The following is a 26,129-nucleotide window of genomic DNA, read 5'->3' as shown; positions in this document are numbered from 1 at the left end:
TTTTAAACATTTAGGGGGAGTTCTCATACTCGCCTGGGAGCAGGAAGTTGCACTGTGGAAACCCGAATGACCAGAGTGACTGTTCCTTATTCAGACTCTCTCTTCCCCAGCACCAGATCACCCCGAAATGGCACAATTTACATAGTCAATAAGGGCACCATAGACATCTCGCCCCTCGGGCCAAGTTCTGCTCTCACACTAAAGGACGGGGAGCTAATGCTAAAGTCAATGGTGGAACTCTGACAGACTTGAACGGGAGCAGCACAGGGCGCCAAGCATGGAGTAACCCCACTGACTGCCGTGACATCGCTGCACATTTCCACAGGTCAAACGAAGTAGAAACAGGCCTGAGCCAGATGCTGCGCCAGGTCTGCCTCGTTTGCTGCTGTCCAGCCCCACTGATGACAATAGGGTGGGAGCCGTGTAACAGGGCCTGGTGCCTGTCCCTCCAGCTGCTTTTCTAAAGCAAGGTTCTCACAACCCTCAGAGTGCAGCCACCAACCCTCGCTGGCGGCCGCTCTCACAATTTTCCCTAAAATACTTAATTAACTTTTGGAAAAACAAATCAATATGCACAGACACATGTCCAGATCATTGTCATTTATTTATGTAGGGTTTTTGCAGACTCAGTATTAAAAATGCTTTGAGCTGGGGGTTGGACTAGATACCTCCTGAGGTCCCTTCCAACCCTGCGATTCTATGATTCTAATAATGCACAGCTGTCTCTATTCTTTACTGGGCCTAAACCGAATAGAAACACAAGGTGCTCTGCATGTTCTTGTCTTTTTTCTTGTTGTTTCTTTTGCTTTTTTGGTTGTTTTTTAGACTTGCTACAGAGTGAGTCTGTTGTGAGAAGTGCTAACAAACAACATACAAATATCACTTTTCCCAGCAGACTTACTCAGTCCCAGCAAGCCTGGGGACAAATTAAGCCCTGGATGGGGGAGTGGGCATGGAGACAGCGGGGGCCATGACGATGGGGCACGGGAGGAAGCAGTGGGGGCCAGGGTGGCGGGGGGTGAGCTCGGGGCCAGCGCCGGCCACCCCATGGCCAGGGAACGAAGCCTGAAGCGCCATGGCTGGAGCCCGCCACTTAAGGGCTGATGCCCGACCCCACTCCCCGCAGGAAGGTGAGGAACTCACGGGCTGCCTGCTCCTCCAGCTTGTGTGTCTCCACATGGGGGCAAGGCCCAACCACTACTGACGGCCCCGAGGTGGGGCCAACGCTTTGTGCCCCCCCGCCCCCATCCTATCACTGCCCAGGAGGCTGTGGCCGCAAGAAAAGCCCCTGGTGGCCGCATTTGAGAAACACGAGACTAGAGCCCCTATCACCGCAGTGATCTGCACGGTCTGGGCCAGGCAGCTCCGCCCAGGGGTGAGGCCCGGTCAGCAGGGCGAGTCTCCCATCGGGGTGAGCCGCTCAGGAACCGGGGCTAAGCGGCGATGGAGTGTAACACACACAGTGCTGGTTGCCAGGGCCTGGGCCACAAGAACGTACAGGGGAGTCGCACCTTACGTGGGGGTTAGGTTCTGAAGTCAGCGCGTGAGGCGAAAATCGCGTCTAGTCAAACGCTCATTGAGTGGAATGGCGGGCAGAATCGCCCGCACTACGGGTACAGTATTTAAATTGTTATTTCTCTCTTTTGTTTTGTTTTGCCGAGTGCATATAGTTAAAATCGCATAAGTTAAATGCACCTGTGATGCGACTCCACTGTAACTTACACTTGCTTGAGATGTCGGGGGCGGGGATCAGACCCTGGTGTAAGTGCTGTTGAAACCAATGGGATCTCAGTCCTGGAGGTGCTGCCAGACAACATGTCGGCTGGGGTGGCTTGATCTAGCACCCTCTGCTAGCCCCTTGCCCTGCTCTCCCCTCACTTAGCACATCCGCTGACACTGGCTCCTGATTTGCACTGGCAGGAAGGGGAGCAGAACGCGGGTCACGGCCCAAGTGACGTGGTTCCATCACCCACCCCGATTTCTGGACCAGCTCACAGCAGCACCCCCATGATGGTTCATTCCTGGCCAGGCTGGGCCCGGCCGGCCGCTGGGAGCCGCTGCCCCAGGTGGGTCCGTTGGTGGGCAAGGAGGTTGGATACGTTGCTGAAGCTCTTGCCGCACTGGGCACAGGGGTAGGGGCGCTCGCCCGTGTGCACCCGCTGGTGCTTGGTGAGGTCCTGCTTCTGGCTGAAGCTCTTGTTGCAGTCCGTGCAGGGGTAGGGGCGCTCGCCCGTGTGCACCCGCTGGTGTTTGGTGAGGTCGTGCTTCAGGCTGAAGCTCTTGCCGCAGTAGGTGCAGGGGTAGGGGCGCTCGCCCGTGTGGGTGCGCCAGTGCGTGTACAGATTGGAGACCTGGCTGAAGGCCCGGCCGCAGTCGCTGCAGAGGTAGGGCTTCTCCCCCGTGTGGATGCGCCGGTGCGTCTTGAGCCGCTGGCTCTGCCCGAAGCTCTTGCCGCAGTCGGCACAGACGTAGGGCCGCTCGCCAGTGTGGATGCGCTGGTGGATGGTCAGCTTCTGCTTGTCCTTGAAGCTCTTGTCGCAGTCGGTGCAGGCGAAGGGCCGCTCGCCCGTGTGGATGCGCTGGTGCCGGACCAGCACCTGCTTCAGGGTGAAGCTGCGCCCGCAGAGGTTGCAGGCGAAGGGCCGCTCCCCGGTGTGGATGCGCTGGTGCTTGATGAGGTTGGAGACGTGGCTGAAGCTCTTGCTGCAGTCCGGGCAGGGGTAGGGGCGCTCCCCCGAGTGGGTTCTCTGGTGCTTGGTCAGGTCCCACTTCCTCCGGAAGCCTTTCCCACACTCCGGGCACTTGTGGGGTTTCTCCTTCTTGGGAACGCTGCTCTCCTGCGCACCGGGAGGGGCCGTCCCATTGGCTCTCGGGGCACACACCGGGCACGGGCTCGGCCCCGCTCCAGTCTCAGGCCCTGAGCGCATATTTGGGGAGTTGCTAGAGCACCGGTCACACCCCCGCGTGGCCCCCAGCTCACTCTCCGGTCTCTGAGACCCACACGAGCTCTGGGAGGTCCCTTGCAGTTCAGGGCTCAGGACAGCGCCCTCTTCTGATCCCCAGAGTAACACCCTGTAGGGCTGCAGGGTCTCAGCCCCGTCGTCCGGATGCTGCTCCTCAGAACTGCTCCTGGCCCTGCCATCTGCTGGGTGGAAAAGAGAGTCCAGAGATTATCCCTCAGGGAGGAGGGAGCACTAATACTCTGGGACCAAGCACCCCCCTCCTCCCAGGAGGCACTGCAGCGCCTGCAGGAAGTGGAGATGGGCCTGCGGATTTCAGCACGGAATAGACAATGGGCCAAATTCATGCTGGGGTAACTCCATTAACTCCAATGCAGTTACCCCAGCGAGGCGCTGGCTCAGCGTGTTCTCGGGAAAGTGAATTTTCTCTTGTGATTGCCCCAGAGCTCCCAGTGCTGAACTGCCAGCCCCAGGCAATGGGCGTCTCCAGGGCGCAGGCCTCACCCTGCGCAGCATCCCCAGACAGGCGATTTGTGCCGCGTCTCCCAGCATCCGGTCAGCGCAGCAGCAGCCACCGGGAGAAAGTCACCAACACTGCAAAGCACTGAGGGTCAAAGAGCAGGGAAGAGCCCAGCATGGGCAGACTCAGTGTGGGGGTGACCAGAGGGAGTTTCCCGGGGGCTCTCCTAACAGGCCCACCGGCCCCCAGTCAGGGGATTCAGGGAGAGCGAATCCAGCAAGAGTTTCCCCTAATCTTAACCACCTGAGTATTAAAAACAGCCTCCCCTGAGACCCGGCGCGGGGGTGTCTGACCCTGGACGGCAGCGCTGTGACGTTCCGTACGGGACTGAAGGCGTCAGGGCTGTAGGGAGGAAACTGGGTGTGTAAGGGGAGGAGATGAAACCACCCACTGGCTGGAGGGGCCGGGTTCTGCCCTGGGCGTGCGCCGAGTGGGAACGCCCAGTAGCGGCAGTGAGTGCAATGGAGAGAGTCTGGGTGAACAGCGTGGCAGCAGGGCACTATCCGCTCAGCAGCTGCAGGCCCAGATCTCACCGCACTATCCCAGAGAGAGCAGAAACCGGGTGGGCAAAGGGCTTGGCCTGGGAGGGGACAGAAGGCCGACGGGCACCTCCTGAGACACAACAAATCCTTTGGAGGAAGCCCGGGCGGCAGCTGGGACAGAGTCACTGCTCCCCACTCTGGAGTCAGCGCAGCTCCCAGGACCACTGCTGCTCACCTCGGCTGATGCTCTCAGGTCTCTCCCCTGCCACGGCGCACTGGAGGATGCTGGCCCATAACCGGCGCTGCTGCTCCCCGGACCCACTCAGGACATCGCCGCCTGACAGGTGGAAAAGAGAATCCAGAAATTGTCTCACAAGCTGCAGCCAAGAGGAAACGGCTCCTAACCACCAGCAGCGGGATGGGGCTAGGACATCCCCCCAGCTGGCACGCACAGAACCCCCAGCTCCTCGGAGCACAGAGGGGTGGTGGCGTCATTTGGGGAGGGTTGGATTGCAGCAGGGAGGAAGCAGAAACAAGGGGCCAAATCTCCTCTGCTGCATGCAGGTCCCACTGCATTCAAGGCTCCCCCGGGGCTGATGGTACCCCAGGAAGTCTGGTTCCTTGGCCAACCTCTTGCGAATCCCTAATGGGGACCAGATATGCCGGGAAGGTGGCATCGCCCAGTCACACCCACCTGGGAGGACCCAGCCTACATCTTCCCCCCACAGCAGCCTGCGGCAGCATTCCCATGGAGGGGCCAAGAACAGGACACCGTCGCTGCTCATACAGAGACTCTGCTGAGGATGAAGGCCCAGGAGCACCTACCCTCTCCCCAGCAGGAGGCGGGGGCCAGCGAGCAGGCAGGGGAGAGTCCATGCTGGATGACTGGGATGTAAGATAACCAGACACAGGTCTGCACGGGCCCCCCACCCAGTCAGTGATCTTAAGGTAACGGAGCCCAGGGTCCTTCCCTAACCTCAGCCCCACGTGAACGAGGAACAGAGCCCTCAGCAGCCTGGGACGGGGTCTCTGCCCAGCTCTTCTCTCCGGGGTCCAGGCAGCACCGAGGGAGCTGGACTGGGTGCTACTCACCTCGGCAGGGACTCTCCGGAGGCTCCCACACCAGGGAGTCCTGCTGGGGGCTGACCCACGGCTCACAGCACTGCTCCTCCTCCTCTGCTGGAGGGAACATAACCCAGATGCTACTTCCTAGGCCCGGGAAACACTCAGACCCCCCTGCAGTGGGGCCTGACCGAGGCAGCCCCACATCCTTCCCCCAGCATCTGCGTCTGTACGTCGCCCTGTCAGCACAGCGCTGACGGCGCTGCCTGGCTGCGGCCCTGCGGGAGGATGATCCCGCTTGGGAGGAGCAAACACTGGAAGTGTCCAGCAGGGCAGCAAGGATGCGGGGGTGAAAGAGCCAGCACCTGACTAACAGCCCCCTCCCCAGGAGATACCGAAACAGGAGAGCATGCCAGGTCAGCGGACAGTTCTCACTGAAATAATCATGGTCCACAGGGAGCCTGAAAACTGAGGAGCAAGGGGCTTGTGCTGGGGAGGGGGGGCAGGTGGGACAGGCCCAGACATGACACCTGGGCCGGAGGAAGCTGGGGAGAAAGGGAAGCCGGGGCAGCAGCCTGTGACGAGGTCACTGGACTCTGACCCTTACAGCCCCGCCTAACCATATGGTTCTACGATTCTGCGACTCCAGCGCCTCACTGCAGAGCGTGAGCCGCGCTGAGGGAGCTGGGATTGCTGAGACTCACCCGGAGAGGGGCTCTCCCACGCCACGGGGCCCTGTGGGGTGTGGACCCACGGCTCTTCCCCACGCTCCAGCCGATACAAGAGGTCAGGCTTGGGGCCCGGGTAACCTGTGAGTGGGAAGAGACCGGGGCGGTCAGGGCTTGGAATATATGAACAGTTTTGTCTTGATTTCAGTGCACACTTTGCCATCACCTGAACAATTGGTGTAAAACCCCTCAGGAGTGTCCCAGTTCTGAAATGGACAAGGACTAAGAGGGTGGATAGGAACAGACTGAAAGCTGTGGAAACGCCACAGAAGACACAATATGTTTATCACCTTGAAGTGTTCCTTTTAACTGACACCCCGCCAGTGAGACGAAAGGGCCACGTCACACCTCCCTGTGCCCCTACGTGCTGCAGGAGGGTGCGCAGATCCTGCTTCTATCGACACCAAACGCCATTTGCTGCAGCGCTGCCCATTCACCTGGCTTGTTTAGAGCTCTCTGAGCAAGCGTCCGCCTGGGGACACTTGGGGAAGTGACAAAGGGCTTGTCTACACTTGAAATGCACCATTGCTGTGCATCAGTGTAGATGCCACCTGCGCCAGCAGGTAATCCACCTAGCCGTAATCCATTGGCACAGGTAATCCACCTAGCCGAGACGCAGGCAGCTAGGTCAACGGAAGGATTGTTCCATCAACCTAGCGCTGTCTACACGGGGTTAGATTGGCTTAAGTACATCACCCAGGGGTGTGAATTTTTCACACCCCTGAACAACGTAGCTGGGGTCAACCTAACTTTTCAGTGTAGACCAAGCCTTAGTTTGCTGGAATTTACTCCTCCTCCGGATTAAATTACAATGAACTAAAGGCCCTGTACTCCTGAGTGAGACCATCCATATGGGAGTTTAACGTGATTTCATTTATGCCCATTGACTTCACACCTTTGGTGGATCTGTGACACTGGCAGACTGGCTGCCAGCTCTTCCGAGGCCCCTGTGCCTCAATGAACACTGACTAATGCATCCCGGGAAACCAGTCTGACTCACCAGTGTGTTGGTATTGTTAAAATAGATATTAGAGTGATAAGAATGTGTTTAGACTTTATGAAATGCGCCTAGGATACTGCATGTATAAATCTCACGTAAAACATTTGTATCCTATGTTATAAGGTAATATTTAAATATTTGCTCTAATGTAGCTATAAAAGTGTTTGCTATGAAGTTGGAAACCCTCCCAGTCAGGAGGGAAGCATTGCCGAGTACGAAATGCTAGTTTACCACAAGAGGTGTCTCTCCCGCCCAACAAAAGAAGCTCTGTGGACATCAGGCAAACCCATGTGTAACATCAGTGGACAGAAGACTGTTGATTGCTCTCCCCATACCCACGGAGAGGAGACATGCACGTACGCTCGACCCATCAGTGGGAATTCTAGGGAAAGGTAACAAAAATGCCAGACCAGAAAGAACTTTATCTTTATGCTGCTTGGACTCAGAGAGGCAAAGATCCCCAGCTGCTCAAGTTGCGTTAGCCCTAAAGGAGATATCGAGCTTGCTTCTTATAGAAGCTTCTATTTCCTTTGGCACTTCAGACGGTAACTCATTTCTGTGTGTGTCTGTTTACCTGCCTTAACCTTGTAAATAACTATTTATTTCCCCTAGTTAATAAACCTTGAGGTAGTTTATTACAGGAGTGGCTTCAAGTGTTGTCTTTGGACAACTTGACCTTCAGGACTGGGAGTAACCTGAATATTGGTGTGAGTTTTGGTGTAGGGGACGCTCTATCACCAAGCAGCACAGAGTCCTGTGGCACCTTATAGACTAACAGATGTTTTGGAGCAGGAGCTTTCGTGGGTGAATACCCACTTTGTCGGATGCATGACGTGCATCTGACGAAGTGGGTGTTCACCCACAAAAGCTCCTGCTCCAAAACGTCTGTTAGTCTATAAGGTGCCACAGGACTCTGTGCTGCTTTTACAGATCCAGACTAACATGGCTACCCCTCTGATACTCTATCACAAAGGCAGGCTTGTCTGGATGGCCAGACAGACAGCATGACCAAGGGGACTGTCGGTGACTCCAGGCCTGAGGCATTCACACTTGTCACTTGAGGGGTGAAATCTACGTATTGAACACAAGCAATTGGGGGTTTATGCCACCCACGTTCATGAGCCATTCCAGACAGCCTGACAGGATCCACCTTAGCTGTTCTGACTGTCCCTAAGCAGACATGGCCCGCAGGTCCTCACAGCCCTCTCTGGTCTTCAGTAATGTACCTCTGTGCCATCTGCGCACCTTCCTTTCTGGAGCAGTGAACACCACAGGACCTGCTAGAGAACCTCCCGGCCCCAGCTGTTACCTTCTGTCATGATGGAAATGGGCCACAGAATCCCACTCCTGGGTTTCCAGCTCCTTGCTGGTTGCTGAGCCATGCCAATACTTTGTCCCCCAGGCTCTGGGAGCTGGCAAGAGCCACTGGGGGTCTGTTGTAAGTCTGGCTCAGGAAGGGCTGGCCCATAATAAGTAGCGTTATTGGTGTGTCTCACAGAACCGGAGTCACTCCTTGGTCTACGTGCGCACTGACGAGCCTTCGCTGCGTTACAGGTGGGAGAAGCCTTACAGTATGTGACAAAAGGGACAGGGAGCTGCCATGTGAGGATGGTGGAGAAATTCTTGGGGTTAGGGCATAAGGAATATGAAGTGGGGGGCATTTTCTACAGGTCACCACGACGGCACGACGAGAGAAAGAGAAAAAATTCCTGCACCAAGCCCCAGTCCACACACCTCTGTAGCTGTGGGGGATCTGAATTACCCAGATATCTGCTGTGTAATAAATACAGCCAAGCAATCATCCTCAAACAGGTCTTCTGAATAAGGCAGCTTATGATCCTGGCTGTAGAGTTTCCAATCAAACAGGAGAGGCCATCCTGGGTCTGCTTCCTAATTCTAAGGAGGAACTGACTGAATGTAACAGCAGCAAAGAATCCTGTGGCACCTTATAGACTAACAGAATGTAACAGGAAGGCTTGAAACATACCACCATAAAATGCCTGAATTTATCCTAGTCGAACAGATTCACACGGGGCCTTATCCAAAGCCCACTGAAACCAACAAGCGTCTTTCCATTGACTTCAAGGAGCTCTGGGGCAAATCCAGAATGCGGCACTCTTTTGCAGGACGATTCACGGGGTAGAGCTGACTCGTGAGAAAGGACTACAGGATTAGAGGGGCAGTGGGAGGAAGTAGGGACATGAGCCAGTGCGGAAGACGACAAGATAATTAAGGCACAACAGAGCACAGCTCCTCTGAAAAGAATAATGTAAGAAAGAAAAAGCGGGCAAAGCTTCCTTCAGGAGGGACTGTTCCCGATGCAAGGGTCTGTGCTAGAAACAGAGCGAGTAGGCGACCGAACAGAAAATGCACAGTGCAGAGAAAATAAGAGCAGTAAAGAGGCCAAATGAATTAATGCAGACAAAGGGCAATGGTGAAGAGAACGGCTTTTACGAGTGTGTCATGGAAAAAAGCACAAGGGGGAACCATCAGTAAAGAAAACCAAAATGGCCACGGTACTCACTCCTTTTGGAAATCGTTCTTCAAGAAGAAAAATCAAGACATCTGAACAACCTGTAAGGGCGGGAGACCCAGTAAAAATAACCCTGGATCTAGAACTGGTGAGAAAACACTTGGAAAAGATACACCTATCCAGATCAGCCTGGATGGGTGGGAAGGCACCCTAGGGTACTACGGGAATTAGCTAGCCAATTTACTGGCCATTGCTTGTGAAGAGTCGTGAGCAGATGGACAGGTAACGAGATGGCAGAAAAGCAGTTTGGTGCCGATTTTCAAAATGTACAGAGACGACACTGAAAATATGGAGGTTATTAACAGCATAATAGACATCCCTGCATAGGCCAGAATCCTTGACATAACTCAGGACTCAGCCTATAGCAGCAAATGCTGCTTTTGTGTTTCATACACAGACGTAGGCTGGGTAACTGCAATGGCTACCTAGCTAGGCCTAACCATAAACCTCGCACAGTTGTGAAGTGACTGGCTGGTGAGTGCGCCCTGTTTCTCTTGCCGCTGACAAGCAGCCTATTATCCGGTTTTCTGAAACCTCACCTAGGGAGATGACTGTGACATCTGGAGAGAGTAAACAGCAGCAGCTGTCATAACACCTTGAGTGAGTCACCCGCACGACCTCCACAGCGTGAGCAGCTGGTCATCCCTGCAAGTGTGAAGCAGAGCTGGGGAACCCACCCTCGTGCCAGAGTGTTCATTACACAGACTTTCAATGGTTTTAAATCAGCCGCTTGCTTTGCTGGGGGCGGCTGGGATTCTGAACGCAGATCAAACGTGCTAACAGAAGCCCCAAAACAGAGCCCCCACACGTCTCAGCAAAAGAACAAAAAGAGCTCTTTACCCAAAGAAAGCAGCATTTCATAGTTCTCCGTCATCACCTCCCGGTACAGCTCCTTCTGCCACTCCGCAAACATGTCCCACTCCTCCCGGGAGAAATAGACCGCGACGTCATCAAATACCACTGGCACCTGCAATCACAAGCATTCCACGCTAGCGCTGCCTGCAGCCCCGAGTCCCAGCAAAAGGGCTTTCTAGGGGGGAAATTCACCCCTGTGCAGAAGGCCAGCACAGGATCCAAGCCCCATGTCAGCCCCAGCTCTGTGAAAAATTCACAGAAATAACCCACAGAAAATCTCTCTCAAGGGGGTTATCCATCCCTGTGTAACTCAGCCAGACTGGGGGATCACAGTGGGCCCTTCTGGACTTGGAGTCTATGAAAAAAACATGCAACATCAGCACCAAATGCAGCCTGGAGCAAGTAGGTTCAACCCACATGAGAGTGTTTGGGCCAGATTCAGTGGTGATGTACATGGTAGCATGGGAGGCTAATAGAATGGGTGTCCTGGTTTAGCCCGGGCTAGCTGCCCGTCAGGTGTGCAGGATGAGGGTAATGCACCTGCCAAACTGGCCGAAGAGGAATTATTCTTGTTCAGCCTTTGTCCATAGCTATCCGTGTGCATGGCAGCACCCACCCCTATGGAAACCCTGGGCTGGGGCACAGCAGCTGCAGTAAATTCGAGCAGCCCGATTCTGTGCTTTACCGGCTCCTATATCACTTCTGTACAGGTGTAAATACTGAGAAACTGCACTGAAGCCAATGACGTTACACAGGTGTAACCTATATCACAACCTGGCCGATGAGCAGTTCCTGGTCCCACTGAAATCGGTGGCAAAATCGCCAAGTGGTTGCAGGAATTGGCCGGAAGTCCCCAGAGCGTTTACCAGAGCCAGGGTGCAAAGGGAAAATGTCACTAACGTGAGTGATAAATGAAGTACACACAGGGCGGGAGGAGGGAGGATGCTGAATGGATGCTCTGCACCACTACAGCCCAGAGTCCCTGCAGTCAGCCCGAAACAATGGGTGAAATCCGGATTCTACTGAAGACAAGGGAGGTTTTGCACTGACTTCAGTGGGGCCAGGCTTTCACAAGGCAGCTCTAGGATAGGCGTGAGCTGCAGTGTGGTCATCAGGAAGCCGGTCTGGGGACTATTGAAATATCCACATTGTTCACAGCACTGAAACCGGCTCAACAGCCCACCCTTATCAGGTAACCTGGCTTACGCTGCTCATCCAGACAGAGAAACATGGGCTTGTGCTTGTCTCTGCTTTTATAATGAAGCATAACACAGACCTGTTCACACTGGGGTTGTATTTGGGGCTTGTCTGCCCTAGGTCTCCTGGAATGCTCTGTGGCTGACTGGAGAGCTAGGGGGCTACTTATTGAAAGTGCTAAAGAATGTGCCCATTGCATGCTCTGGGCACATGAACAAAAGCAATAAAAACTGCATCACAATTTACAAGTAGGACCCAATGGCCCAATAACAAAGACCCTGCTAAGCCCCACAACCTCTCACAGCACCCCTCATCCACCATGCAACATTCCCTCCTCCCTGGAGACCTGGCACATGGCCCTGGCTGCTGAGGGCATGGGGCAGCCCACCCATCCCAGAGCCATTATCCCAAGCTGTATTGCTTGCACAGGGCCCCGGCTTCTGAGTGCGTGGAGCGCCACACACCGCAGAGCCATGTTCCCAGGCCATATTGTCTGCACACGGCCCTGGCTACTGAGTGCACGGAGCGCCACACACTGCAGAGCCATGTTCCCAGGCCATATTGTCTGCACATGGCCCCGGCGGCTGAGTGCACGGAGCGCCACGCACCGCAGAGCCATGTTCCCAGGCCATATTGTCTGCACATGGCCCCGGCTGCTGAGTGCACGGAGCGCCACACACCGCAGAGCCCTGTTCCCAGGCCATACTGTCTGCACATGGCCCCGGCTACTGAGTGCACGGAGCGCCACACATCGCAGAGCCCTGTTCCCAGGCCATACTGTCTGCACATGGCCCCGGCTGCGGAGTGCACGGAGCGCCACACACCGCAGAGCCCTGTTCCCAGGCCATACTGTCTGCACATGGCCCCGGCTGCGGAGTGCACGGAGCGCCACACACCGCAGAGCCCTGTTCCCAGGCCATGCTGTCTGCACATGGCCCCGGCTGCTGAGTGCACGGAGCGCCACACACCGCAGAGCCCTGTTCCCAGGCCATGCTGTCTGCACATGGCCCCGGCTGCGGAGTGCACAGAGCGCCACACACCACAGAGCCCTGTTCCCAGGCCATACTGTCTGCACATGGCCCCGGCTGCTGAGTGCGTGGGGCAGCCCTCACATCCCAGAGCCATTGTCTCGGGCTGTATTGCTTGTACATGGCCCTGGGCTGGGGTCCACAAGGGCTGTAGCTTCCTTTACTTTTGCCACGAAGCTTGAACTCTGCAGAAGCAGCTAGGAAGGCGGCTGGCCTTGCTTAGCTCCTGCGGAGGGGACTAAGGCCCGGTCTACACTAGAAATATACATGGGTAGCGCTAGGGAGCCTCAGGACAGGTCTACGCTTAAAATGCTGTGACACTGCAGCTGCGCGGCTGTAGCGAAGCCGCGCTGTGCCAGTGGGAGCGCGCTCCCGGTGTCGTTAATCCACCTCCGAGAGAGGCGGCAGCTGTGTAGGAGAGAGAAGCTCTCCCGCCGACATAGCACTGTCTACACCAGGGTTACAGTCGGTACAATTACATCATGCAGGGGTATGGATTCTTCACACCTCTGAGCTGGGAGGGCAGTGACTGGGGGTCACGGGGAGGACCCACTGGGTGTGGAAGGGCAGTAGCTGGGGAGGGTTACCGGGGTCCTGCTGGATAGGGGGGCAGTGGCTGGGGGAGGTCACACGGGGGGGGTCCTGCTGGGGGGGGGGAGCAGTGGCTAGGGGGGTTCCACTGGGTTGGGGGAGCAGTGGCTGGGGGGATCACACGGGGGGGTCCTGCTCGGTGGGGGGCAGTAGCGGGGGGGTCCCGCTGGGTGGGGGGCTCACACGGGGGGTCCCGCTGGGTGGGGGAGCAGTGGCTGGGGGGGTCACACGGGGGGGTCCTGCTGGGTGAGGGAGCAGTGGCTGGGGGGAGCACACTGGGTAGGGGGGCAGTGGCTGGGGGGGTCCCGCTGGGTGGGGGCGTCACACAGGGGGTCCGGCTGGGGGGGGAGCAGTGGCTGGGGGGGGTCACACGGGGGGTCCGGCTGGGGGGGGTCACACGGGGGGGTCCTGCTGGGGGGGGTCCTGCGGGGGGGGTCACACGGGGGGTCCCGCTGGGGGGGGTCACACGGGGGGGTCCTGCTGGGGGGGGGTCACACGGGGGGGTCACACGGGGGGTCCCGCTGGGGGGGGTCCCACGGGGGGACCCGGTGCGGGCTCCTACCTGGGCAGGCGGGGCGGGCCCGTGTCTCCCGGCCATGCCCGGCGGGCGGCTCCCCGCGCAGCAGGAGGCTCCGGGCCGCGGCCCCTGGGCTCGGCCGCCCCGGCCCGGCTGCTGCCCGGCGGCCCCGGGGCCCAGCGACACCGGCCCGGCGGAGAGACCGGCCCGGCCCGGCTCGGCTCGGCGGCCACCCGGGCAGGGCATGCTGGGAGCTGGGGGCTGGGCCGGGAGCAGCGCCCACCCACACACCGACACACACCCACAGCGACAGTGACACACGGAGCGCTGACTGCACCCCCCCACACACACACACACCCACACAGCGACACACACACTGACAGTGACACACGGAGCGCTGACTGCACCCCCACCCACCCACACACACACACTGACACACACACTGACAGTGACACACGGAGCGCTGACTGCACCCCACACACACACACACACACACACTGACACCCACACACACACACACTGACACCCCCCACATACACACCCACTGACAGTGACACTGACACACACACTGACAGTGACACATGGAGCGCTGACTCCACACACACACGCTGACACCCCCCCACACACACACACACCCACTGACAGTGACACTGACACACACACACTGACAGTGACACACGGAGCGCTGACTCCACACACACACACTGACACCCCACACACACACACACACACTGACACCCCCACACCCACACACCCACACACACTGACAGTGACACACGGAGCGCTGACTGCGCACACACACACACACTGACACCCCACACACACACACACTGACAGTGACACACAGAGCGCTGACTGCACCCCCCACACACACCCTGACACACACACCCACACACACACTGACAGTGACACACGGAGCGCTGACTGCACACACACACACTGACACTGACCTGACACTGACACACATAGAGCACTGACTCTGCACCCACCCACACACACACAGTTCATAGCCACACCGACACAACCACACTGACACACATAGAGCACTGACTCTGCACCCACCCACACACACACAGTTCATAGCCACACCGACACAACCACACTGACACACACAGAGCACTGACTCTGCACCCATCCACACACAGCTCACAGCCACACCGACACAGCCACACTGACACACATAGAGCACTGACTCTGCACCCATCCACACACACACTGACAGTGACACACGGAGCACTGACTGCACCCATACACACACACACTGACACCCCACACACACACACACTGACACACACAGAACACTGACTCTGCACCCATCCCCACACACACACACTGACACACACACACACACACTGACACTCACGGAACACTGACTCTGCACCCATACACACACACAGAGAGCTCACAGTCACACCGGCACAGCCACATTGACACACACAGAGCACTGACTCTGCACCCATCCACACACAGCTCTGACACACACACAGAGCACTGAGTCAGCACACACACACACACACACAGACACACACAGAGCACTGCCTCAGACTGAGCTCACACACAGAGCTCACACACACTGACACAGCCACACTGACATACCCATCCACACACAGCACTGACTCAGCAACACACACACAGCACTGCCAAAGACTGAGCTCACACACACACAGTACTGAGCTGACATGACACCCGCTGACACAGACTCACACACACAACTGAGTAGGCACTCACACTGACACAAACACCGCACTGAGCTGACACGACACATACTGACAGAGCTCAGCTGACAGCACACACAGCACTGACACACAGCGCTGTCTAGGCACACACACACACAGCACACACTGATACAGGCTCATACACACAGCATTGACACACACAGAGCACTGATTCTGCCTGCATGTGCACACAAATAAGCACATAAGAACGGCCAGACTGAGTCAGACCAAAGGTCCATCTAGCCCAGTGTCCTGTCTGCTGACAGCGGCCAGTGCCAGGTGCCCCAGAGGAAATGAACAGAACAGGGAATCATCAAGTGATCCATCCCCTGTCGCCCATTCCCAGCTTCTGGCAAACAGAGGCCAGGGACACCATCCCTGCCCAGCCTGGCTAATAGCCATTGATGGACCTGTCCTCCATGAATTTGACTAGTTCTTTTTTTGAACCCTGTGATAGTCTTGGCCACAACAGCCTCTGGCAAGGAGTTCCACAGGTTGACTGTGTGTTGTGTGAACAAATATTTCTTTTTGTTTGTTTTAAACCTGCTGCCTATTAATTTTATTGGTGACCCCTAATTCTTGTGTTATGAGAAGTGGTAAATAACACTTCCTTATTCACTTTCTCAATACCGGTCAAGTTTTTATGTCTATCATATCACCTCTTAGTCATCTCTTTTCCAAGCTGAAAAGTCCCAGTCTTTTTAATCTCTCCTCATATGGGAGCTGTTCCATAACGTTAATCATTTTCATTGCCCTTCTCTGTACTTTTCCCTTTCTAATATATCTTTTTTGAGATGAAGTGACCAGGACTGCACACAGTATTCATGGTATGGGTGTATCATGGATTTATATAGAGGCAATATGATATTTTCTGTCTTATTATCTATCCCTTTCCCAATGATTCCCAACATTCTGTTCACTTTTTTGACTGCCACTGCACATTAAGCAATATTGTCAGAGAGCTAGCCACAATGACGCCAAGGTCTCTTTCTTGAGTGGTAACAATTAATTTATACCCCATCATTTGATATGTATAGTTGAGAGTCTGTTTTCCAGTGTGATTACTTTGCATTAGGGCTGTCAAGCGATTAAAAAAATTAATCATGATTAATTGCACTGTTAATAATTAGAATACCATTTATTTAAATATTTTTGGATGTTTTCTACATTTTTCAAATATATTGATTTCAATTACAACACAGAATACAGTGTACAGTGCTCACTTTATATTTATTTTTTATTACAAGTATTTGCACTGTAAAAAAACAAAATAAATAGTATTTTTCAATTCACCTAATACATGTACTGTGGTGCAATCTCTTTATTATGAAAGTTAAACTTGCAAATGTAGAATTAAGTACCAAAAAAACTACATTCAAAAATAAAACAATGTAAAATTTTAGATCCTGCAAGTCCACTCAGTCCTACTTCTTGTTCAGCCAGTCACTCAGACAAACAAGTTTGTTTACATTTGCAGGAGATAATGGTGCCCGCATCCAGTTTTGTGAGGTCTTTCCACAGTCTGCTTTGGACTGAACTATCTTGAGTAATTTTGTATGGTCTGCAAATTTTGCCACCTCTCTGTTATCCCCTTGTTCCAGATCATTTATGAATATGTTGAACAGTCCTGGTCCCAGTACCAACCCCTGGTGGACACCACTATTGACCGCTCTCCATTCTGAAATATGACCTTTTGTTTCCTGTCTTTTAACCAGTTACTCACCCAGGAGAAGACCTTCCCTCTTATCCCATGACAGCTTACTTTGCTTGAGAGCTTTTGGTATGGGACCTTGTCAACGGCTTTCTGAAAGTCCAAGTGAACTATATTCACCCGATTACCCTTTTCCACATTTGTTGACCCCCTCAAAAATTCCAATAGATTAATAAATCATGATTTCCATTTACAAAAGCCATGTTGATTCTTCCCCAACAAGTCATGTTCATCTCTGTGTCTGATAATTCTGTTCCTTCCTGTAGTTTCCACTAATTTGCCTGGCACTGAAATTAGGCTTACCAGCCTGAAATTGCCAGGATTGCCTATGGAGCCTTTTTTTTAAATTGGTGTTGTGACGTTGCACTCCAGAATGTTTGATGGAAATGCAGGATAAGCTTTATACAGAGTAAAACGGATTTATTTGGGGGTTGGGTCCCATTGGGAACTGGGTGTCTGGGTGCTGGAGATAGGTGACCTGCTGAGCAGTTTTTAGTTAAAGTCTGCAGCTTTGGGGGCATGGACCAGACCTAGGTCTGTGTTTGCAGCTGGCTAGCATGTCTGGCTCAACAGGGCAGGGGTCTGAATTCCCAGCTAGACGGGAAAATGGGCTCAGAGGCAAATTCAGCACATCAGTTGACAGTCCCAGTGCTTCCCTCCTCCCCCACCCTCCCCGGGCTACCTTAGCGGTTATCCCCCCATTTGCTGTGATGAAGTACTAAAGAATGCAGGAATCTGAAACAACACGGACTTTATTGCCTCTGCAAGCGGAGATCAAAGGAGGGAGAGGAGGGAGGTTTTTCAGGCCTGGCTTGACAAAGCCCTGGCTGGGATGATTTAGTTGGGGATTGGTCCTGCTTTGAGCAGGGGGTTGGACTAGATGCCTCCTGAGGTCCCTTCCAACCCTGAGATTCTATGATTCTATGGCTTACAGGGAAGTAGAGTGACCCACCCTTCTGCACTTGCTCAGCCTATAGCTGAACTGCTCCTTACTACTGTCCAGGCTCCATGAGCCATGGGAGCAAGGGGCAGGCTGGGGTGGGTGCGCCCGCGCGGTGCTGCCAGCTGGGAGAGCGGCCTGAGGCAGAAGCCTGTGCTGATGAGCTCTGCATGGTCACCTTGCTGATCAGCTCGCCACGCTGGCCAAACAGGAAATGAAATTCAAACATTCGCGGGGCTTTTCCTGTCTACCTGGCCAGTGCATCCGAGTTCAGATTGCGGTCCAGAGCGGTCACAATGGTGCACTGTGGGATAGCGCCCGGAGGCCCATACCGTCGAATTGTATCCTCACTAAACCTAATTCGAACTGGCAATGTTGATTTCAGCGCTAATCCCCTCCTCGGGGAGGAGTACAGAAATCGATTTTAAGAGCCCTTTATGTTGACAAAAATGGCTTCATTGTGTGGACGGGTGCAGGGTTAATTCGATTTTACGCTGCTAAATTCGACCTAAACTCGTAGTGTAGACCAGGCCCGAGAGTCTATGGTCTGGTGTGTTCACAGCAGTTTGGGTGACCTTGGTGACCCATGTGTAATGATTGCGTGGGGTGTGATTATCCCTTCCTGGGGGTATATGGTCATGCACAATATTTTATCACCCTTTTTATGTCTTAGGTGTGATTTTATGGGCTAAAAGTGTTTTTCACGCTCTGCCTCCTTCCTTCGGGCTCACCCAGTGGTGCCCACAGAGGTGTCCACGCTGGGCTAAGCTATCCCCTGGGGAGATGTGCACACTGACACCCCTCAGCTGCTGCAGCCCGTGGGTCTCTCTGGACCGACTGCTGCTGCTTGATTCCTTATAATGTGTATTGACAGGCCCAGCAGAGCCACTCGCATCAGTGCCTGGGGAAAGGAAGGAATCAATACATCTGCGTGAGGGGTGGCATATCCCTGCCAGGCTGGAGGCGTGTGAGACAGCTCCCAGATGGAGGTTTTTCGCCTTCCTCTGCAGCATGGGGCACGGGTCACTTGCTGGAGGATTCTCTGCACTTGAGGTCTTTAAACCATGATTTGAGGACTTTAATAACTCAGACATAGGTTAGGGGCTTGTTACAGGAGTGTGTGGGTGAGATTCTGTGGCCTGCGTTGTGCAGGAGGTCAGACTAGATGATCATAATGGTCCCTTCTGACCTTAAAGTCTATGAGTCGAGGGGCAGAAAATGTACTGATCCCAAAACCAGAAGGGACCAGCCTGATCATCTAGACCAGGGATTCTCAAACTGGAGGTTGGGACCCCTGAGGGGGTCATGAGCAGGGCCGGCTCCAGACCCCAGCGCGCCAAGCAGGCGCGTGAGGCGGCATTGTCCTGGCAGGGCGGCATTTGGCTCCGGCGGACCTTCTGCAGTCACGCCTGCAGGAGGTCCACTGGAGCCCCGGAATGAGCGGACCTGCCGCAGGCATGACTGCGGCGGGTCCCCTCTTCCCGCGGCTCCGCTTGAGCTCCCGCAGGCATGACTGTGGCGGGTGCGCTGGTCCCGCGGCTCGGACGGAGCTCCCGCAGGCGTGCCTGCGGATGCTCCACCGGAGCCGCGGGACCACAGGACCGTCCGCAGGCACTTCTGCCCCGGCCGCGGGACCGGGGAAGGGCGGCGCGAGCGGCGCGGCGCGCCGCCCTGCTTGGGGCAGCAGAATTTCTAGAGCCGCCCCTGGTCACGAGGTTATTACATGGGGGGTTGTGAGCTGTCAGCCTCCACCCCAAACCCTGCTTTGCTTCCAGCATTTATAATGGTGTTAAATTGTAGTAACGGGAAACAGAGACGGTGCTGCAGAGAGGCGTCCTAGGAAAGTCCCGGACCTTTTCTTTTATTCCCTTTCTTACAGACAGGTTACTCATTACTACATGATTGATATACTTGTTTATTTCCTACTAATTGGTTAAGGCTGGCTTTCCTCAATGGGCCATTGTCTTGTGTCTTCCGTGTAACTAAGACTTGCATAACAGAGTGTACCTACTGTACCGTACTAGGAGGGGAACAATACCAAGGTTCAATGCAGGGACAGCGTGGTTTGCCAACACTTGTACCCACATCTCCCCCTTTTTGTTTTGTTAAATATGACTAATACTTTTGAGGGGGCCCTGGGTAGGTCCACGGACAGCCCTTGATAAAGAGAGAAACAAAGGAGGGGACACACTGAATGCCGCAGCAAAATAGCACGAGCAAGAGTACAGTGAGTCCTCCAAAGGTGACAAGCTGATGCAACCACCCAATGTTAGGAAGCCATGAGGAAAGCCAATCCCACCATCCCGCGAGGGGGTCTGGATTGTATCTGATTTGATCTGTTAAATTTTTAATAATCTTGAGTTGATTTTCAACTGAATGATGGTGATCAGAAATATTAAAGCAACACATATCATTAACCTTTTCACACCCATAATGATGCAGCATAAGTAAATAATCTATAGCCGCTCGATTTTGCAACACCTTGCGGCAAACACAGAACGGTCACACAAATGTACATAATCCAACAAAGAGAATTAGCATTTAAGCTGGCTACTAGCGCAAGAACATAATTTTCTGTAGTCTTATCCGCCTTAGTTTGTTCTAATACACGTTCAGCCTGCCGCGATAAAGCTTTGACCTGTCCCCAAGTTATGGCAGCGTTGGGTGTGCCACGCTTTCGGGCCTTGTCGATCTTGTCCACCCTATCCGTCAGGGTCAGACTGAAATCCGGAATGGGATTCTTTAGCCCCTGATGCCAGGCCATCTTTCCACGGCTTCACAAAGCGAGCGGGAACCCACACAGGGCCGGTTTCAGTTGACACCGCTGCGTAGCCCCGGCCCCAGGTAATGAGCGGCACGGGCAGGCTCCACTCTGGTCCTGGCAGCTTGCGATATATCACCTTCGGCGCTGGAAGGGGCTCGGTCTGTCGATAATGGTGCTGGGCTCTAGATAAAAACTGATTATTAAACAAGGTTAAATTTAAATGATTCAGTGTAAACAAGACACGAGCCAGCCATTCTTCCTTATCTGGCAAGGATAGGGGCACTCCTCCTTTTTGTTTTTGTTTAGTAAGGGCCTCCTTTAGGGTGCGGTTAGCCCTATCAACAATGGCCTGACCCCGGGAATTATAAGGAATGCCGAATTTGTGGAGAATGCCCCACCGGGCACAAAATGCGGCCATGGCGGAGGAACAGTAAGCAGGGCCATTGTCGGTTTTCAACTCAGCGGGGCTGCCCATTACCGCAAAACTGCGAATCAAGTGATTGCAAACATGTTTGGTAGCCTCCCCTTTTTGGGCTGTTACCCAAGTGTAGCCTGAAAATGTGTCGATGACAACGTGCAGGTATTTCCAAGGGGAGAAGGGGGGAAAAAGGGTAACATCCATCTGCCAAAGTTGATTGGCTCCGAGACCACGGGGATTTACCCCTATGGGAGGACCCTGTGGGTTAAGGGTGCATTGAGGACATTGTTGAACAATACCTCGAGCATCAGAAAGAGGGATCTGAAATTGTTTAGCCAATGCCTTGGCATTTTGATGATGTAGGGGATGACTTTCTATAGGAGTACAAGGGAATGCCCGGAGTTGGGTATCCGCCTGGGCATTGCCTTCCGTCAACATGCCAGGGAAGGGTTGGTGGCTTCGGATATAAGCAATAAAACACTGATCGGTACGGGAATGAATGAGATGTTGCAATGCTAAAAACAAAGCTAGCAAATTTTTATCTACATATAAACTATCAGTAATAATATTAAACGGCTGCATTGAAAAACGATTAAAGGCCAAAATTACTGCAGCCAGCTCAGCACGCTGGGCGGAGCTTTGGGGTAGGGTAAACAAGGAACACCAGCAGGTGGTAAGTGGGTCACGCCAAGAGAGAACCCCACGGTGTGGACTTCCGTCCGTAAATACTGTAAGCACATCTGGCAGCGGGGTTGGTGAGAGTAAATAGCGAAAACTAAGGGGTAATCGCTGTGTCATGCCAAAACGGGGGTCCTTTAAGGTATGAAAGGTAAAGGTTCCTGTATAACCTGCACACGCACATTGACCCTCAGGAGTTGTTTCACAAAGGGTTTGCCATAAATGTAGGGGAATTGGAAGAACTATTTCTGCTGGATCAATAGCAAAAAGCACTAATGCACGTTGGCGCCCTTTTGTAATTAGGGAAGCAAGCATGGAGGGAAGGGGAGTAAGGGTATTTGCTGGGGTGTGGGCGAGATAAAGCCATTCAAGGATTCGTACCGTCCCAGCCTCGGGTGCTTGAAAGAGGGCGGCACAAGGCTGGGTCACCCCTTGAAGACAAGCGAGACGTGGAGGCTCGTTATCCACGGCACGATCCACCCAAACCTTTGCGAGAGATTGATTCACCTGCGCAATGGCATCTAATTGTGTTTTTGTGAGAGAAATGATATCGGAGGGGTGACGCCCCTGCCGAAGAGCATCAAATAATGGACTTAACATGTTAGTATCCAGGCGATAATAGGGGCGTACCCAATTTATAATGCCCAATACTTGCTGAAGGGTGACGTAATTAATGTTGGTTTCCAAAGCAATTTGCGGGATAATTGGAATGGAGTAGGCGGCCATCATTTTATGTCCTAGATAAAAAAGGGTTCTAAATATTGTACCTTTTCTGGGGCTATCTGAAGGCCGTATTCCTGAAGCATCTTTTGCAGGTCAGTTTTCCACGAGGGAGGGAGCTCTGGTCCTGCTATGAGGATATCATCCATATAATGGTAAACCTTAAGCGTAGGGTACCGTTTGCGAAAAGGTGATAGAGACTGATTCACGTAATATTGACAGAGGGTGGGACTGTTCAGCATACCTTGGGGAAGAACTTTCCAGTGGTAGCGTTCTGTTGGCTGACTATTATTCAAAACAGGGATAGTAAAGGCAAAGTACTTTCGATCATGGGGGAGGAGAGGGATAGAGAAAAAACAATCCTTAAGATCGATTATTGCTAACTGATAATCGTGTGGTATAACATTCGGGTTCGGGGTCCCACATTGAAGGGCTCCCATAGGTTCCAAAATTTTGTTTATAGCTCGGAGATCATGTAATAATCGCCAGCGGCCAGATTTTTTCTTAATAACAAAGACCGGAATATTATATGGGCTAGTAGTAGGTTCAATATGTCCCTCGGTTAACTGTTCCTGAACTAATTCTTTAAGGGCTATTAATTTTTCCTGAGGGAGTGGCCATTGTTCAACCCACACTGGGACGTGGGTTTTCCATTCCAGTGGGAGGGCAGTGTGTGAAGAGCATTGACGTGTCATGGCACAACTAGGGAGGCTCCCAGTTGAGATAATAGGTCTCGTCCCCAGAGATTAAGATCAATTGGCAAAATGCACGGACGAATTTTTGCAATCTCTCGCCCTTCCTCACTATCCCATACTGAGAGCCAATTGGTGCTCTGTCGAGAAGATTGCGGGCCTCCCACTCCCCAAACTGAGGGGGAGATTTCAGAAGGCCAGGAAGGGTCCCAATGCTTTTGTGCAATTACTGAAACATCCGCTCCAGTGTCTAGCAACCCATAGAGCTCCTTACCGTTGATGGTATACTTACGGGTCGGCTTGTGGGTTCGAATGTGTTGTAAGACCGCAGCAATCTGTGGATGAAAAAGGGGATCTTGCTCCAGATTAACGCGAGTAGAACCAAATCTGCCGGCACGATTCGCCTGGCCGGGTCCGGCCGGCGCTGTGTAAGGTAAGATTAGCAGTTGAGCCCAAGAATCCCCCGCCTTTAATTTGAGGGGAAGGTGACTCCAAATTTGAACATAGATAATGCCGGTGTAATCAGAATCGATAACTCCGGGCACAATCATAATAGACTGACTACTAGCAGATGAGCGAGGCAAAATCAACCCAAATGTATCCGGGGGAAGCGGACCAGAAAGCTGCGTAGGCATGAGGAGTACGTCACCAGGAAGAGGGGATTGCATATCTACTGCATTGATAAGATCCAAACCAGCACTGCCTTTTGTGGCCGGTTGAGCGGCCATGGCAGGCAGGGCTCCCTCCTTTAAACCGGGGCTGAAGGGGGGCCCGGTTGAAAGTTTCCCGAATTAGCTGAAGTCGAGGAGCGACATTGATTGGCCCAATGATATCCTTTGTTACATTTTGGGCACTTTTTAATAGGACGGCCCCCGGTTGTGTTAGCTCCGCCCTTATAAGCACCACCTCCTGGGGCTCGGCACTCCTTTTTAAAGTGTCCGGGTCGCTGACAGTTAAAGCAGTTACCCGTAGGTTTGTTACCTTGACGGATTGCTCCCGCCAACAGTGCCATAGCGTGGGTCTGAGTGCCTACTTCGGCACATGCCTGCAACATATCAGCGAGTGTGTAATTAGGGCGGTGAATGATAGTTTGGAGAATTTTCCGACAATCAGCATTGGACTGCTCATACGCTAAGCGTAAAAGGAGTTCCACCTGAGCGTCCGGATTGTCAATTTGGCGTTGAACAGCCTCTTTGAGGCGATCAACGAAATGATGATAAGGTTCCGTAGCTTGTTGTTTAACATTTGTGAATGATCGAAGGGGCTTACCGGAGGCCGGAACCCGCCGAAAGGCTCTCTGAATGCACATTGCCGTGCGGTGAAAAGATTCCATGGGCAATATAGATTGTTGTTCTATGGTGGCAAAAGCTCCTGTCCCATATATTTGCTCAGCAGTATTCTGCGCGTTACCGAGTGCTAGGGCTGCCAATTTAAACTCATTATCCCATACCACGTATTGTGCAGGGGAAAGGATCATACGAAATAGATGTTTCCAGTCCTCCGGGATCATAGTATAACTATTGGCGATCCCTTCTATCATACCCTGCACATAAGTGGAACGCAGCCCTGACTCACGTACCGCTTTGTTAAGCTCCCGAAGAATTGAGTACGGGAGGGTGGAGTGCCGAGCTACCACCTCACCTGCCTCATTGGGAGGGTCATAAGACAGAGGAAACACCAAAGGGACTTCTCCCTCCCATTGTTCCAATAAGGGGTCTTGTCCGCTTGCTCGCGCCGCCACAAGGGCGGCGCAAACAGCACCCTGATGAAGAGACTTCTGCCCCAGGGTGTCCACCACTGGTGTAGAAGTTTTTGGTGCTAAGGAAGGGGCCGGTGGGAGCACTCGGGGATATGCTGGAGGTGCCTCCACCGAGAGCAAGGGAGGTGCGGAGGGGGACGCCTCTTTTCGTAATCTCCCCTCCGCAGCTGAACAGTGCTGCCATAACAGAATATGTTGGATCTCGGCTCGAGGTTCCCGAAATAATGCCTCCCCGATCTTTATCCAATCGGAGTGGTCTAGGGAGCCTCGGTTCGAGTACCATGGGCACTTGTACTCAATTGCTCGGAGCAATTCCTCTAAGTGTCGTAACGATACTGCAGTACACCCGTCCTGTTTGATAAGTTTCAATAACTCTTTTGCATGATCTTTTTGCTCAATGGATAAGTCCCCCCCCATACTCACGAGGGAGCGCGTTGCGCTGTGGTGCACCAAGGCTAAGCCAGCCGATGAGTCGGGGGTCTTGTGTCTGGATCACGTCGGGGTCACCAGATGTAGTAACGGGAAACAGAGACGGTGCTGCAGAGAGGCGTCCTAGGAAAGTCCCGGACCTTTTCTTTTATTCCCTTTCTTACAGACAGGTTACTCATTACTACATGATTGATATACTTGTTTATTTCCTACTAATTGGTTAAGGCTGGCTTTCCTCAATGGGCCATTGTCTTGTGTCTTCCGTGTAACTAAGACTTGCATAACAGAGTGTACCTACTGTACCGTACTAGGAGGGGAACAATACCAAGGTTCAATGCAGGGACAGCGTGGTTTGCCAACACTTGTACCCACATTAAATATATACAAAAGTGTTTTTAGTTTATAAGGGGGGGGGGGGTCACCCTCAGAGTCTTGCTGTGTGAAAGGGATCCCCAGTACAGAAGTTTGAGACCTGCTGATCTAATCCAACCTCCTGCATAACAGGCTGGAGAGCTGCCCCCAAATCATCCCTGGGGCAGATCCTAGACCCCCCCCCCACACACACACCCTCTTGGCCCAGAGCGTGGCAGCACGTGGCCACCGGCTGCCGCACAGGAGACCCGGATCCCTGCGCCCCAAGCCGCGGGAGCTGGAGCCGGGCACCCCCGGGGGATCCGAGCCCAGGGCAGCGCGTTGACCTGTTTCCTTTCCAAGGCGGCCCCGCTCCGGGCGCGCTGCCCGGCCCAGCGCGCACGGGGCCGCAGCAGGGTCCAGCCCCCGGGACTCCCCGGCCCAGGGCTGCGCGCTCCGCCCCGCGCGGGGAGGCTGCT

At 53.7% G+C, this 26,129-nt stretch overlaps 1 protein-coding gene and 1 long non-coding RNA gene across 6 annotated transcripts; both read right to left on the bottom strand.

Moving 5' to 3' along the window:
- Nucleotides 1–1,586: 1,586 nt before the first annotated feature.
- Nucleotides 1,587–13,700, bottom strand: LOC123363152 (zinc finger protein 436-like). Of its 3 annotated transcripts, none has more exons than XM_045004030.1 (6): nt 13,519–13,700; nt 10,126–10,252; nt 5,729–5,833; nt 5,055–5,141; nt 4,198–4,299; nt 1,587–3,145 (listed from the first exon to the last, which is right to left on the bottom strand). In XM_045004030.1, exons 1-6 carry the CDS (start codon nt 13,552–13,554, stop codon nt 2,016–2,018), a joined length of 1,587 nt encoding a protein of 528 aa, XP_044859965.1. In that variant the 5' UTR covers nt 13,555–13,700; the 3' UTR covers nt 1,587–2,015. The 3 variants fall into 3 exon arrangements, with proteins under 3 accessions (XP_044859965.1, XP_044859966.1, XP_044859967.1); XM_045004031.1 differs by having other exon boundaries at nt 1,587–3,142; XM_045004032.1 differs by having other exon boundaries at nt 5,055–5,138.
- A 5,954-nt stretch (nt 13,701–19,654) lies between these two features.
- Nucleotides 19,655–25,843, bottom strand: LOC123363162. Of its 3 annotated transcripts, XR_006576715.1 has the most exons (4): nt 25,294–25,843; nt 23,404–23,446; nt 22,467–22,549; nt 19,655–20,796 (listed from the first exon to the last, which is right to left on the bottom strand). It is a non-coding gene; the product is annotated as an uncharacterized LOC123363162 (long non-coding RNA). The 3 variants fall into 3 exon arrangements; XR_006576716.1 differs by lacking the exon at nt 22,467–22,549 and having other exon boundaries at nt 19,656–20,796; nt 25,294–25,839; XR_006576717.1 differs by lacking the exon at nt 19,655–20,796 and having other exon boundaries at nt 21,698–22,546; nt 25,294–25,839.
- Between the last annotated feature and the right edge of the window lie 286 nt (nt 25,844–26,129).

This window comes from Mauremys mutica, chromosome 2 (assembly GCF_020497125.1).
Source record: "Mauremys mutica isolate MM-2020 ecotype Southern chromosome 2, ASM2049712v1, whole genome shotgun sequence".
NCBI lineage: Eukaryota > Metazoa > Chordata > Testudines > Geoemydidae > Mauremys > Mauremys mutica.
Note: the sequence above shows the minus strand (reverse complement) of the source record. Positions and strands in the feature narration are given on the sequence as shown.

What these genes read in the sequence shown, in the direction of transcription:
- LOC123363152 (XM_045004030.1), bottom strand. Translation starts at nt 13,554, where the DNA reads ATGGCCGGGAGACACGGGCCCGCCCCGCCTGCCCAG. An exon ending in TGAAATGCTGCTTTCTTTGG is followed by an intron (nt 5,834 to 10,125) that starts GTAAAGAGCTCT and finishes TCCCACTCACAG; the next exon opens with GTTACCCGGGCCCCAAGCCT. An exon ending in GTGGGAGAGCCCCTCTCCGG is followed by an intron (nt 5,142 to 5,728) that starts GTGAGTCTCAGC and finishes TGTTCCCTCCAG; the next exon opens with CAGAGGAGGAGGAGCAGTGC.